The sequence below is a fragment of the Ambystoma mexicanum genome, chromosome 2p, assembly GCF_040938575.1.
Source record: "Ambystoma mexicanum isolate Mex_15411 chromosome 2p, UKY_AmexF1_1, whole genome shotgun sequence".
Classification (NCBI taxonomy): domain Eukaryota; kingdom Metazoa; phylum Chordata; class Amphibia; order Caudata; family Ambystomatidae; genus Ambystoma; species Ambystoma mexicanum.
In genome coordinates this window covers 272,339,194-272,354,051 of record NC_090923.1, presented here as the reverse complement: position 1 = coordinate 272,354,051, position 14,858 = coordinate 272,339,194, and the positions used below count along the sequence as shown (strand labels likewise).

The window sequence follows — 14,858 nt, the reverse complement described above, 5'->3', positions numbered from 1 at the left end:
GGCACAGTTCAGCATCTTTTCCTCCATCCGGTCGGATCGATCGGTTCTCCTCGCCGGTCCTGATGGGAATATTGGGCGGTACCCCGAGCCCGTTGCGTCTCAGCTCCCGGTCTCCGGATCGTCCTCCTTGGCCCGTCTCAAGGTTTTCTTTCTCCTAGGACGACAAAGGAAGAGCGGCAATACCTATTCATAGACGTTTTTCCACCACCGTTGAGATAGTGGGGCAGCATATGCATTTCATCATCACGAAACATTACATTCTTATTTTGAAAAAAAAACAGTATAACTAAGAGACAGTTTCATGCAAATCACAATATTTTAGAGACTAGATGTGGTATGTTTTATGATTGGAACTGAATTAGTCTGATACAGTACCCGCTAGGATTCCAGAGGATTCCTCCAGTTGTTGCAGAGTGTGCCTGGGATGGCAACATTTCAACTGGTTTATGTGGACCCACTTGTCTTCCCCCGCTGCCAAAGGACCTTTGGGGATGTGGATTTTGTAGGCCACAGGGGAGATCTTGTCGATGACCTCAAAGGGTCCCTTCCATGTAGGCAAAAATTTGCGCTGCTTGGCCTGGTTCCTTTGGAAGTTGTATAGATAGACCCGGTCTCCCACCTGATATTCCTTCCTGGAAGTTTTCAGGTCATAATGGGTCTTCATGCTATCAGCTGATCTTTCTAGATTCCGCTGAGCATAAGCAAAAGCATGTTGGAGGTGTTTCCTTAAATTCTCCACATACTCATGAGTAGTGGAGGCATTTATCAGTGTCTGCTCTTGGGTCCTATAGAGCAAATGCTGAGGAAGCACCATCTTGCGTCCAGTCATCAACTCAAATGGTGACATTTTGGTTGCAGATGAAGGGGTAGATCTGATAGCCATTAGGACCAGAGGTAATCGGATATCCCAACTTGGCCCAGAATCTGCCACAAACTTCTTTAATATGCTCACAATTGTCCGGTTATATCTCTCTACTGCCCCAGAAGAAGCTGGTCTATAAGCAATATGCAGCTTTCTCTTGACCCCCAGTATCTCCCACATCTTTGTCATTACTTCACTGGTGAAGTGGCTACCTCTGTCTGACTCAATCCTTTGAGGTAGACCAAAACGGGAAAAGATGTGGTTAATCATCAAGGCAGCTGCAGTTTCTGCCTTGCAATTTGGGGCTGGGAGACATTCCACCCACTTGGTAAACAAGCATGTCACAGTCAACATGTACTTATTCCCCCTAGCCGAGCGAATCACAGGGCCTACAAAGTCGATTTGTAAATCTGACCATGGCAGTGTCATCCCCCTCTTTTGTAAAGGCGCGCGGTGCGTGAGGGATGATGGCTGAAATTGTGCACACACAAGACACCCCTTCAAGTATTGGTCGAGGTCCTGCCCCATGTGTGGCCAGTATGCAACCTCTCTTAAGATTTCCAATGTTGTGTGAAACCCCCTATGACCGGCAGTGGCCGCATCATGGGCGTGACTTAACATCAGGCTTCGGAATGAGGTAGGAACCACCCACTGATCGTGGCCAGCTTTGGATTTCCTTACCAGCAAACCGTCTTGGATTCGGAACATTTTTGGACATTTCATCAACACTCTTAGGTCCTCTTTCCCAATGTAATCGGTATCCGTCAGGGGAAAGTTCTCAGGGTCCTCAAGGTGCTGGTAAAATTTACCAATTATTGGATCCCCCTTCTGAGCAGTAATCAAATCAGCATCAGGGGTCTCCTTACTCCATTGTGCAATTGAAAGGTTGTTGTGAGCATTTGTCTGGGACCTAGTGATAGCAGTGACCTGGATTTCCCCCAACAGGGACTCAATCTCAATTAGATCCCCTTGGATGGCCCCGGTTTTGGCCAGCTGATCAGCTAAGTCATTTCCAGTTTTGTCTGGTCCCTCTACTTTGGAATGACCCTTGATCTTTTTCCAATAGATGGTCATCTCATTCGAGGTGACCAGATCATCAATGTTTTGGATCAACTTCCCATGTTTCAAGGGTTTGTTGTTAGCACACAACATGCCTCTGGTTTTCCAATTAACCAGGTGCTCCACAAACCCGTTCCGTACATAATCCGAATCTGTGATTATGACCAGTTCGCGGAGTTGATGCTGGACAGCAGTGAGGATGGCCTGATGCACAGCCATCAATTCTGCCACCTGACTACTTCGGGGACCAATTTTGTATCCAGCGGAGGGTTCTGGGGACTCATTCACCCATGCATTCCCTACGCCGGCCACCAGTTCTTTCTCCCCGTCGTTGTCAACATGGTAAGAGCATCCATCCACATAGACAGTGGGCATTCCCTCACACTTGTCTTCTTCAAAGACTTTGTGTGGGGAATTAAGGTATGCCTCCATGTTGTCCTTTATTTTTAGACCTTCGTCCTCGAGACAGTTTTCTCTGGCACAATCATGCAAGTCAGCCAGACCTTGCGCGAGGGGACTCTTCTTGTTTTGGCCATATCTGACCTCCACAGGAAAGCCTTGCATTGACAGAATCCAGGAAGTAATTCGGGAATTACTCATATTTCCGGCCCGGATTCTGTCACTTTGGAGATATTGCAGAGGCTGGTGTGGAGTCTCCACTATGATGTGTTCCCCCTGGATAAACGGGCGGTAATTCTTCAATGCCCACACCGTTGCCAGGAGTGCCTTCTCACAATCGTTGAATTTTTCCTCCACAGAGGATAAAGTTTTGCTCGCATAGGAGATTACTTTATTGACCTTGTCATGCTTTTGGTATAATACTGCCGTCAAGCACGTATTAGAGAACCCCGTCTCCAGGAAAAACTCCTTGTTTCTGACAGGGTAAGCTAGGCAAGGCGCTTGTGAGAGGCTTCTCTTGAGTTGTTTTACTGCCTCGGCTTGTTCTGGACCCCATTCCCACTTGACCCCCCCTTTCAGGAGATGAATCAGGGGTCTGGTGATCTCTGCGTAGCCCTCAATGAACTTTCTGCTGTAATTAGTCAGTCCAAGGAGGCTCCTTAGTTCTCGCAGAGTTGTGGGGTCTTTCAGTTTCTGAAGTGCTTCCACTTTCTTTTCTTGGGGACAGAGACCCTGAGGAGTAATCTCATGCCCCAAGAAATTAACACGGGTTCTACACCACTGTGCTTTCTGAAAGGAAAGTTTTGCTCCGGCAGCCCTCAACTGTGTCAGAACATAACGGATCTCCGCTATGTGTTCCTCCACAGATGAACTTTTGATGAGGACATCATCTACATAAGCCAGGTTACCCCTTGCACCCAAGTCAGGCATGGCCTTGTGTAGAAAAATGTTGAATTCATTGCCGGAGTTGAGGTATCCGAAGGGAGTCCGGGTCCAGGTGTACTGCTGGCCCCCAAAGGTAAAAGCCAGCTTGAATTGGTCCTCCCTACTGACAGGCACAGTCCAGTATCCATTGGTCAGGTCTATTGCAGTGAATACCTGTGACCCCTGGATCTGGGCCAGCCCTTGGTCAATGTAGGGCAGAGGCCATCGGGAAGTATGGACCCATTTGTTGAGCTCCCTGAGGTCGGCACAGAGTCTCCACTGGCCGTTTGGCTTCAATATTCCCAGCACCGGATTATTGAAGGTGCTGTGGACTGGACGGATTATTCCCCGGGACTCAAGGTTCTTAATTATTTCAGTAAGGGACTCCATGGATGCGAGAGGCAAGCGATATTGCTTCACAAACACAGGAGTCATGCCAGGGTCCGTGGGGATTGTTGTTGTGTGGATGTCGGTGCGACCACAGTCATATGAGTCTACCGCAAAGAGATCTTGGAAATCCAAGAAAACTTGTTTCAACTTTTGCTTTTGTTCCAGAGTCACACAGGCATCAGCTAGGTTGACTCTCTCTTCCACCATCTGCCTGAAGCCTGGAAAGACTTCTGGTTTGGCTATTTCAGCGGCCTCCTCCAGCTGGGTGGAGAAGTCCCTGGTCAGAGTGCTGATTTGGACTGGAGGCTTCAGGTGGGAAAGGCATCCCTCATGGACCTGGAAAATCACCTCATCCCTCCTGAAGTCACAAGTCACATCTTCCTTACCATAAGGGCAGGAAGTGTACACCAGGAAGTTCCCCCCATGCCGGGTAAAAATCCTGTTTGGTGTTGTATTGTCCTCACTGTCACTGTCAAAACAGTCCTTGGGGATTGGTCCTAACAGTTCATTTAATAAATCGATGGAAAAATGTCGGTCATCAACCGCCATTCCAATAATGGTGCCTGCGGCTAGAGTAATACTCTTTAAGTCGCTGTTATCCACCTCTATTAGAATGGTGTCATGTTCTATGTTGACTAATGGAGTTGGGTTTACCCCCAACCCTTGCTGTTGGAGAGAAGCGTTTAGATGTATGTAAGCATCAGGGTTTTTCAACTCTTGTCCCCTTTTAACTTTCACTTCCAGGGAGAATTGTCGGGTCCTTTCTGGGATGGTGACTTCCTCTTTAACCTGAATTTCAACTGCATAAGGTAGCAATTGAGCTGACCTAAATGCTTTTTCTGGATCATCAAAGCCCATGGGATTATCCGCTAATCGGGACCAAGCTTTGAAGTTTATTAGGTCCAAACTAATGGCAAAGCGATTGAGAATGTCACTGCCTAAGTAAAAGGCGGCAGTGACGTCTCGCACGACCCAACAATTATGGACTATGCTCTTGTTGCCAATGGAGATTTTGAGCATACACCTGCTTGGCAGGAGATGTTTTGAATTGGGTGCTTCCAGGTCCATTTCCCATTTGTCTATCAGTTTGAAGGTGGGATTGGCTGGATCTTTTGGGAGTTGGCGAAACATGGCTTCGCTGATGAAGCTCTTACCGTTGTTCACACACACTCGAGCGAGAACAGAGTCCTTCCCATCATTTAACTGAACAGGGATGAACAACTGCTCTCCAATTTGCTGAATATCAGCCAGGCTCTGAGCTGATTTCACATCTTTCTGGACTATAGGAGTGGGAGTTTCAGGTTATGGATTGGTATAGAATTTCAGAGTGTTTCCTTCCAGCGTGGAATACCACTTTAGACTGGAAGGAAGGTTGATTTTCAGAAACAGAGAGGACCCCCCATCACCAGTCTGTTGTCCTACTGCTATTACTGTCACATCTGGAATTTGGTTGTTCTGGAAGTGAAATTCTACTTGGTCAGATTTTTGTTCAACCATGTGGCAGGTGCCGTTTAAACTAACATGGTTGACACTCTGTTTTAATTTTATCGGTCGGCTAGTCTGGGTCCAGAGGACCTTGTTTACGCAATCTATTAGGGGTGACAACCTTCTCAGGAGGTCATTCCCTAGTAAACAAGGGGTGCCCTCTGGGGTCACAACTATGACCGGGTGTTTCAACTTATGTCGCCCAATCTTAATGTCCAAGTCTGCAGTCCCCTCAACGGGAATTTCCTTCCCGTCAAAGTTCTGTAGTTGTCCCGGAAGAGAGGTGAGAGGAATTTGGTAATTCTCTCCCCTTCCTGCATTCAGTTCGTCAAAGGCCCTTCTGTACAGAAGGGTAGCTTGAGATCCAGTATCCACCAGTGCCGAGATTGTACCCTGCCCCTGTACTTGTACCGGGGCATAATATCTTCCCTCCTTCTCCTCAAGGGGGCACAGATAATGTACATTTTTGGACAACTGGTGGGCTAACTTTCTGGTTTTGGACATTGTTAGCGAAGAGATTTGGGCAGAATTCTGTGGAGAGTCTTGGGAATCTGAAAGAAAAAGTTGGCAACTGGAGATCAGAGCCATTGTGGGTTCCCCTGGTTTCGGTTCTGGGCTGCCCCCCCCTTTTTGGAGGCAGTCCCCGGATGGGTTTGAACCAGGGGATTTTCTTGCTGTTGGTTCTGGGATGAGATGGTGGGCGGCGGTAGCTCAGTCTCCACATCTCCCCAGTCTGGATTTGCATCCCTAGGGACCCATTTTTCTTTGGGAGGAGTTCCCCCCTCTCTGAAGGAGAAGATCCTTTTCCCAGGATCCTCTGAGGATCCCTCTCCCTCAAATTGGAAGATCTGTACCTCCTCCTCAAACTGAGTCTGTTTGGGTCTTTTGTTTCTCCTACGCCCCCTATGCTCCTTAGGAGGCAGACTTTCAGGGGCAAGAGATTTTGTTTCCGGTTCCTGGGTTTCCAGGGGCTGTTTACAAGTAAGGAAGGAAGGTTCCTCCAAGGCTTTACACCCCCCTTCCCCTTGTGCCTCCTCCCTGGGAACCGGTGAGTTATCGGGGTGCTGCCCCCGTCATTGTTCTGGAGCACCAGGTCCAGAGTTGGGTGCGTTCTGCGCCGGCCCGCCCATCTGAGGGTTCTGCTGAGCCCTCAGTATGTGACCAAGATCCCGCGCCATGTTTTGAACCTGGCGCTCTAACTGGGAAACCCGCTCAGGCTGATACGGGGCCCTGTTTTCTCCCCTGGGCTGATCTCGGGAAGGGTAGCTGTCCCTCCTCTGGTAATACCCCGGGTTGGGAAGATTTGGGTACCCCTCCACCCTTGGCCTCCACTCTCCCGGATTCAGTGGTCTGGGCTCAGGGAATTGGGGAAAGAAGGATGGATGGTTTTGGGGCTGAAAGTTGGGTGGATACCTGGGGAAAAAGTTCTGCCCAGGATTTGGAGAGTTTCTGCCCTCCGGTGGGAAGTTAGGAGGGAAGTTCCCTGGGTTAGGTGCTTGGCTGGATCCCCCCCCTTGGGCTGGAGGAGTCCACACATAACCCAGGATGGGTCTGTTTCCCTTGTAACGGGGACTTACATAATCAGGAGAGCGAGGGACCCCATTTGTGGGGCTGCCTCCCTGGCTCCCTGTCTGTGACTGGCCCGAGGACCTTCTGGGCCTAGCATTATTAGGTGCAGGTAGGTTTTTAGGCCCCCCCATCTCCAAATCTAAAACGGGGGTGACCTTTACCTCTGCCACCTTGGCAGCAGCAGGGGTGGTGTTGGCTTTGGGGTTTTTCTGGGCATTACTTTTGCTATCTATCGGTTTCTGCACCTCATAGATCCGGGTAGCCTGTTCAATGACCCAATCTAAGGATCTTTTCTCGTGAAAATCCCTCACGAGCTGGGTCATGATGTATTTGGGCAAGGCATGGAAAAACGTATTTATGAACTCTCTACTATCTGTGCGCACCCTTCTTGTGGTCTGTGCAAAAGCACGCTTTAACTCCTGCACAAATTCTTGTGGGGCCTGATCCTCCCCACATTGCAAATTGTAGGCTGCCTTGCGAGCCTCTTGAGGATTTCTGTGAACAGAAAAATGTTTCAGGATGGCCGCCTTATATGTGGACCATCTTAAATGATTTTGATCCTCCAGCCCCGCAAAGAAACTGGAGTATTCCGGGGAGAATGTCCACTTTACATATTGAATACAGCTTTGGCTGTCCTTCACATGGAAAGTCTCCATCATTTGTTCAAACAACTCTAAGTGCTCCCAAACAGAATACTTAGCGTTCTTATGGTAAGGCGTGATGACGCTCCTGATCGCCTTAATCTGCTTTAAGGGGTCCTTAAGCAAGGCCCTTTTTGCCTTATTGGCCTTTTTGGTTCGGGTAACCCTTGTCCATTCATCCTCGGACTCAGAGGCACTGCTCCCAGAGGTTCCCGTCTGATCTTCCAGGTTTTCCCGGATTCTGCGAGCCTGGGAATGGCTGGCAGAATGTGGGGACCTGGTCTCCTGTGTCCTGCGCAGTTCAGAGGAGTCTTCAGATTCCTCCTTGCTGCCAGGATTTGATGGGTACCCCCTCCACTGACCTAACTGGGCAGAGGTTTTCAGGATGCCCTTAATGGGCCTACTCTCCTGGGGTTCCCCACTGAACTGTACTGTACTTGGGTGCCCATACCCGGATGCCCACCCCTCCATTCCTGAGTGGTACTGGCCTATGAGCCCCATACTTTTAGCTGGATAGTAATCTGCCATCCCTGTGGCCCTGTGCTCATGTGCACCAGGGGACATGGGGGTGGCAGAGTCCAGGGACTGAGAGGTATGAGGGCCTCTGGTACTAGGGCTCCTGAGGTTATGCTCCGGAGTTTCCGTTTCCCAGCGAACCTCATCTCTATCCGCCCCTGCTCCCTGTTGCAATGCAAGAGCCTGCATTTGTGCCTTCAGTTCCTCTGTTAAGGCCTTACTCGACTCTATCAGTTTCTCCTGCATCGCTACCTGTTGCTGGAGCCTATCATTGTGTTGACAGAGGGCCTCATTCTCCCTCTGTGCTTCCTGGTTGGTCCTGAAGAACTGGGCCAGTCTTTGCTGCAGGAGGTTTACCTCCTGGGCAATGTCCCTATTGGCCTGCTCCTTTCTTGCTAGAGCATCTTCCACCCTTCTGGTGTGCTCTACCAAGTTCTGGTTTTCTTTTTGGAGATCACCCAGCCCCTGGAGGGCCAGGTGATTTTCTTCAATTTCCTTTTTTAAGTGGCAGACTTCCTGGCCTATGGCGTCTCTTTCCTGACTAGGAGCCTGCATTTGTGCCGCCAGGTCGTCCCTTTGCCGTTGAAGGGCACCAGCTTTTTGGCGCTCCTCATCAAACTCTGCCTGGGTATCCAGGTCTTTCAAGATCAGCTTGTTGCTCTCAACCTTCACTCTATCTAGATGACTTTGCAGGGTGGCTACCTGCTCCGTGCATGCCCTGTTAAAGTCTAATTGTTGCTCCAGCTTTTTCTGGCTCTGCAGTAAGGAGTCCAAACTGTCTTGGTGCTCCTTCTGCAGGGCCAGAAATCTAGTATCCTGTTCTACCTTTTCCTGTTGCAGCACATCCATATCCTTCTTTATTTTAATGATGTGCTGCCTACTATCATCTTCTGACTCCTGGCTCCTCTGCAGCCTCTGCTCCGAAGAGACCAGGTCAGATTGGGCCTTCTCTAACACCATCTGTTGCCTATTTGCCAGATTTTGGCTTTCAGCACATCTATCCTGCATGTCTCCCATATATAGGTACAGGTATGCTGCTATCCTGGCAATCTTATTGTGTTCCTCTTTGGCTTTAGGAGCCATATATAGTTCACTCAGGGCCACATGCAAGGGACCCTGATCTCTATATATATCTGACCCTGTTTCAGTGACCTGTTGTGTGATGGCCTGCAACCACGCATCCTGGCCCTGTTCGGTCCATTCACCTCTCACAAATAGCTTATGCAAGAGGTGCTCTCTGACTATTTTCATGTCTACTAAGGTCGTCATTCTAGAGATTGGTCTCTGTCCTGACTTACAGAAGTTAGTATTTTATTTTTTTGCAGAACAGAACTTTTCTTGGAGTGTCCCTTTTGAGGAATGCTTTACAGCGTAATGCAGCGTGGTGATCCGACTGGATGTATGTATCCCGTCAGTTAGCACACTGTATTAAGCTGCACAAGTGGTATTCTAACCCAAACGTCCGGCTCGAGCCCCCAATTTGTAAGAGGATTCAATTCAACACTACAGCTAAGTCAACGCCTAGTCTATAATACTGAATGAAAACCCTTATTGATATATCTTTATGTCCAGTTCATGCGTTCTGGATGACTACCCCTATATAACACCCCTCTCTTGGGATCCCCCTGACCCCACTGAGCCAAGAAGTAGTTCTGTTTTGCAAGTTTAAAAGGTTTATTTGATAATTTAAAATATATATATATATCACACTTTATAATAAATTAATAATTGAATAGCACACTTAATCTGATATGATAAAGATCAACAACGGAGAATCTGGCACTAGCACACTTCTTATAATCACTAATGAGTTGACATGAAATGGATAAGGTAGCACACTGGTAAATAGCAACAAAAGTATAATGTGGTAGAGGATGCTTTATGTAAGCTCAGGTGGATGCAATATTCAATGAATGCAGTACAGAAAATACTCAATATGATTTCAACCAAACAATGTAATCACTTTTCTCTGGCAATCCCCTCCCCCCCTTGATGCAAGGCAAGGAAATCGAAGGAAAACACACAGTTCTCAGAAATGCAATCAATGTAAATCAGTTCACCCCAGCAAGCTTATACTACAGAAAACAGATAGGAGTTTTGAAAACACAGGCTCAAATTGCTTTGATATGTGCTGGCAATGAATTAAAAAAATATGCTAAAATGCTTTTAATTCCCTTTCAGAGGTTCAGGGTGAATGGTATCTAGTTAATATTAGCTCAGGCTCACTCTTGCAATGATTCAGGAATGATTAGCAGGTTAAACGAATTTCTGGCAAATGGAAGGCAAGCAGCAGCAGTTTTTAAACATGAAGAAATTTGCAAATCGCGGCAAAATTCGCGGATGCGCCGAGCGCTATTACAGAGGAACCACAAGGAATAGCTCTATCGTTTTGGGGTCCTAGGAAAGCCTAGGATCTCATCTTCCAAATGAAAGTTACTGCAAGTCTCTAGCACAAACGGTTGCGGAGATATGAGCGATTAAATAAAGGTCGTTTTTCAGATTTGAAATTTTAAAGTTCAAAAAGACACGTGCAGCTTGCAACTAGAAAATGACAAGTGACAGCTTTGCAAATGAATGACAGGTGACAGATTTGGATCTATCAGGCAGTTCTACTTAGGTTAAATAGATTGAATTAGATGAATTTAAACTAAGAGATTGGTTCTACACAGTTCTGCTGGGTACTCACACTATATTCTTGAGTGAAATGGGCCTCGCCATGGATCTGGTCAGGTTTTTAGACTGGACTCTGGTCTGGTCTGGTCTGGCCTCTGCACTTTACAGTGATCTGGGTCAGCTCTCTCTGCTGGTCTGGGTCTCTCTGGGTACAGCACTGCTTTCTCTCTGGTCTGGTCTCTTAGTTCTGGATAGATTGAAGTCTCTAGTTTGGCTCTCTGGAGGTTTGATGGAGGTAAAGTATGGATTTTTCCGGCAGAGCGTCCCGCTGCAGATGGAATTGAAGGTCCCTATCTGTCCTGTCTGTCTGCTTTTATGTGTTTAGAATGTGGGTGTGTTCTAGCATCCCTGACCTTACCTCTCTCTCAGCTTCTAATTGGTCAAACTTCCATTTATCATTTGATTGGGGAATGAACTGTGAGTCAGAGGGATGTCATTTTATGGCTTGCAGATAGGACACTCCTCTGTCAGATTGCACACATTCTATATTTGATAATAAAAGACATATTTCACAGTTACACAGTTGCTTGAAATTACATATACATGGTGTGGCTGAATTTAGCCATGTCTCTGTCCAAATCTGCTGTTTCTAAGAGCTTGCATTCAGAAATGGCACATAACTGACTTTTTAACTGATTTTTCAATTTCTGACATTGACCCAACTTTACATACATGTGCGCAGGGAGTATGGACATTAACTGATGAAGTTTCAGACTTTTAACATGCATACATTTAGAGTAATATCCACTTTTCCGCTAACACCCCCCTGAACATACCACCGGTTCTAAAAACCTCTTAAACTGTGGGCAGAAAAATCACAAGAATTATGGTATCATTTATAAAATTTTCACATGTCCTCTCTATGAGTTATTCATCTTTTTAAAGTGATGTTCTGGCTCCAAAGGGGTGTGGTTTTCTCTCAGCACAAGGTAGAAATACTGGTTTATCCAGTTCTGCCAAGCCAGCTTGCTCTCACAGGCAGTGCTCCTCCCCTTTCCTCAGGAGGAAGCCACTTTTTACGACCATTTACGACTCCTGCCAATAAAACCTTTGCCTGAGCCAGGACAGGGCTTTGTTCACTTTCCTGCAGAGCACAGGTAATTCAATTATCAGATAGATGGCATATCCTTAGTGTGAGCAGCAAAAGGGCAGCTAGGCCTGGGAACACAGCTGTGACTCAAGTTTCACTCCTGATGGGGGTAGTTGCCAGGCAGAATTCAGTTCCTTAAGCCAGGTTTCAGATAAAATGTCACTTTTTGTTCCCCAGTTCCTGCATTCAAATAAAACTAAACATTTTTACATATGCAGCTAGAATGCTGATTCTAAGTGCAAAACTATGGCATTTCAACAGTTACAAAGGCATGTGACACCAAACATAGGTCACTCATTTCATCTAAACATTTTCGATTTTAGTGTCTTTAAATCCAGTGCAACTTAAACTGCTGACTCCATAGCAGTTTTGTTATAAGCACTGTTTTGGGCTCTTCATTTCCCAGATTTTGTAAGCACACAAAACCTCATTCTGCCAAATGTCTGCTGGTGTTCAGTGAATATTTTGCACATGTTGCAATGTTTAAAATAGACACTTTGGCTTGCCTTCAGAGGAACACAGGGTGGTTTTAAAACGCCGGCTTTTGGATAGTGGTGAGTACTGGTACTGCACCCATTTTTGGGATTTAAGAATGAATTCCCCACAATTCTAGGTTGCATTTGGCAATCAGCATTGCCATTCCCAATGGTTTCAGACTACTGTGCGGGTAGTCCAATGGTGGTTTTAGGCAGTGTCCTTCTGTGCCCATAACATCGGCAAAAATGGGTGGCAGCCTATTCTTCCTGCATTTCCCTGTGCATTTTCTGGGAAGCTCTGGCCATCATGATGTTTTCATGTCAGTACTGCACAGTTTTGAGGTAGGGCTCGGATGCATGGGTAAATACATCCCACATTGCAGAATCTCATTGTATTTACAGATTGTATAAACCTGCTATATTCCCCATTTATCTTTCTGATCTACCCACAGTTTGCATATTTCAACTATATGTCTGCTTTGCTGCAGCCAAAATAATACAGATTGTCCAATCGTAGTACATTTGCAGCCTCCCAGTACAATCCCAGATTCATAACCAATGATGACTTTCAGTTTTTAACATTCCAGTACGCGTCCACGTTGGCTCATCCACATTGCATAATCCAATTCTTCTCGGAATTATACCATTTATGTGCATTTCCAGTTTGTGAATTAGCAGTTTATTTCCAATATCTGTGCAAAGTGAGGTGTCGACACATACCGTATCACCTCCCTACTCTAGAGCCCTGGTCTCTACCATTGGTACTTTTTCTCCACTCCTTTTCTGGTCTAGGCACTCCTCCATGTCACGCCATGTGCTTGTTCATCTCCAAATTATGGGTTCATCCCCTTTATTAGGGTCCTGCAAACCCTGCCTTGGGCAGTGTTTGCCTTACACCCTGCTCTCTATCTCTAGTTGGTTGATTTTGGGATCTCATAATTATTGCTCTTAGATCAGGTGTGCCAGAGCGTTCTTGTCCCTGCAAGTGGACCACAGCGTTAACGGGACAGTTCATGTTTCCACACATCCATTCGTGTGTTTGGATTTGAGAGCTGGGTTGCATTGCATGTCTATGTGTTTGATAGTTTGCGGCGCTTAATTTGCTGTAATGATGCTGTCATAAAGTTTGTCTTTCTCCTAGAGTTAAAAGCAGGACTATCCGGGGCACAGAAGAGCCGAGAGCATGTCCATGCTGTTGTTCAGGGTAAAACAACAGAATACTTTAATAAAGACAGCTAGAAAGGAACACAACTAAAACACCTGTGTAAAGATTGTAGGAGAGGTGAAGAGGATGAGAACGGTGAGGTAAAGGTGTGACTTCTCAGTGCACAGGTATTTATGAAAGGGGTAGGGCAATTCAGGCATTAATGATAACCATTATGTGTTTACATTTCACTAAACTAGAATAACTCTCAATTGTGGATCAGTGAAAAGGCAAAATGCTCCTTGTTCACGTATTAGCAAGAGGAACATCGATAGTAACATTAACAAAAACGCAGACTAAAACTATATAGCCAGAATTACGATACAATTACCTTTGTGGTACAGCTGCTAACATAGCTCAGCAAGGTAAGTGTTTGCATTCAATATCTGTGCACACCATGCATTGACACATTCAGCCCTTGCCGGACCAAATCACAAATCCATCCTTTCAAATACTTTGCTTGCCATTACATTGGCTAATACAGAAACCTGGTATAATTTCGTTCAGAGGGAGAAGGCATACAGGGTAAAACTACAAATTGAAACATAGTATTGCTATTTTAATGGATTATTTCCACTATCTTCTACCAGTGGGTTGATTTGAACAGGTAGTGTAGACTTATTCACTCATTTCAAGGTATATATGCAAGGAGAGAACAGACTGTTTTGTAGTACATTGTAGTTTTTGTCCGTACCTGTATTTTGGTGCTGGCGTGCCTCTTGCTTCACAATTCAAGATCACTCGCCTATCCTCATTCCCTACTGGAAAGGTCATATGGCCGGGTTCCCTGATGAAAACTGGCCCCTGGAATGCAGTATCCCCTGTTAAACGAAACCAAAGACAGACTTCCTTTAAAAAAGAACATCTAAACGACATGAATAAATACACAATAAATGACAGCAATGGTATGTGGGAGGAGGTGGAAACATCTGTGAACATAATATTCAAATCAACTACTACGAGAACATTATAATTCGAAACACAATAGCACAGGATGCAACAATGCAAGCTGCAAGCTACTAGTTGTTCATAAAAGATTCACTCACCACCTCAATTCTATGCATACACAGAGCACACCATTTCTTACTCGACAAGAATCCAACATCACTAACCAATGGACATGTTGCACCCCGCAATAGCACACACAAGCACACCATGAGTAAGATTAAGAGAAAGTTAACTTCCAAAATGTAAGTTGCTCCAACTGGTTTATAAGACACCACAGCAACTCAAATATGTAATTGTATCCGGTAACCCAAAATGCTCTTTACAAAGACCAATCATAAGACAGATAAATATAGGCATTGTAGATAGCAGAAACAGGAATCAATTTTGCACTGTAATGTGTGTTAATAAGAATAGGTCTAGTTAGATACCTTGAGGCAAAACCCTCTGAAATGCAAGAAATGCAATGTCAAAAAGGATTTCTCGAGTACATTATAGTGCGGTGGGTGCATAGAAAATCGAAAAATGGAATTGCTGATAACTTTTCATTTGCATGATGGATTTGTCCGTTATTTGTAAAAAAAACAAAGTTTGTCACGCCTCCCCGCCACCCCCCCACAAGATA

General features: G+C 45.9%; 1 protein-coding gene across 1 annotated transcript in view; it reads right to left on the bottom strand.

The window, feature by feature from the left end:
- Positions 1–14,858, bottom strand: part of LOC138566368 (contactin-3-like) — a 1,374,021-nt gene that overhangs the window by 699,635 nt on the left and 659,528 nt on the right. The window contains exon 3 of the mRNA XM_069643533.1: positions 13,983–14,109. Within this exon, the coding sequence (XP_069499634.1) occupies positions 13,983–14,109 (127 nt within the window). The remainder of the gene's footprint in view (positions 1–13,982; positions 14,110–14,858) is intronic.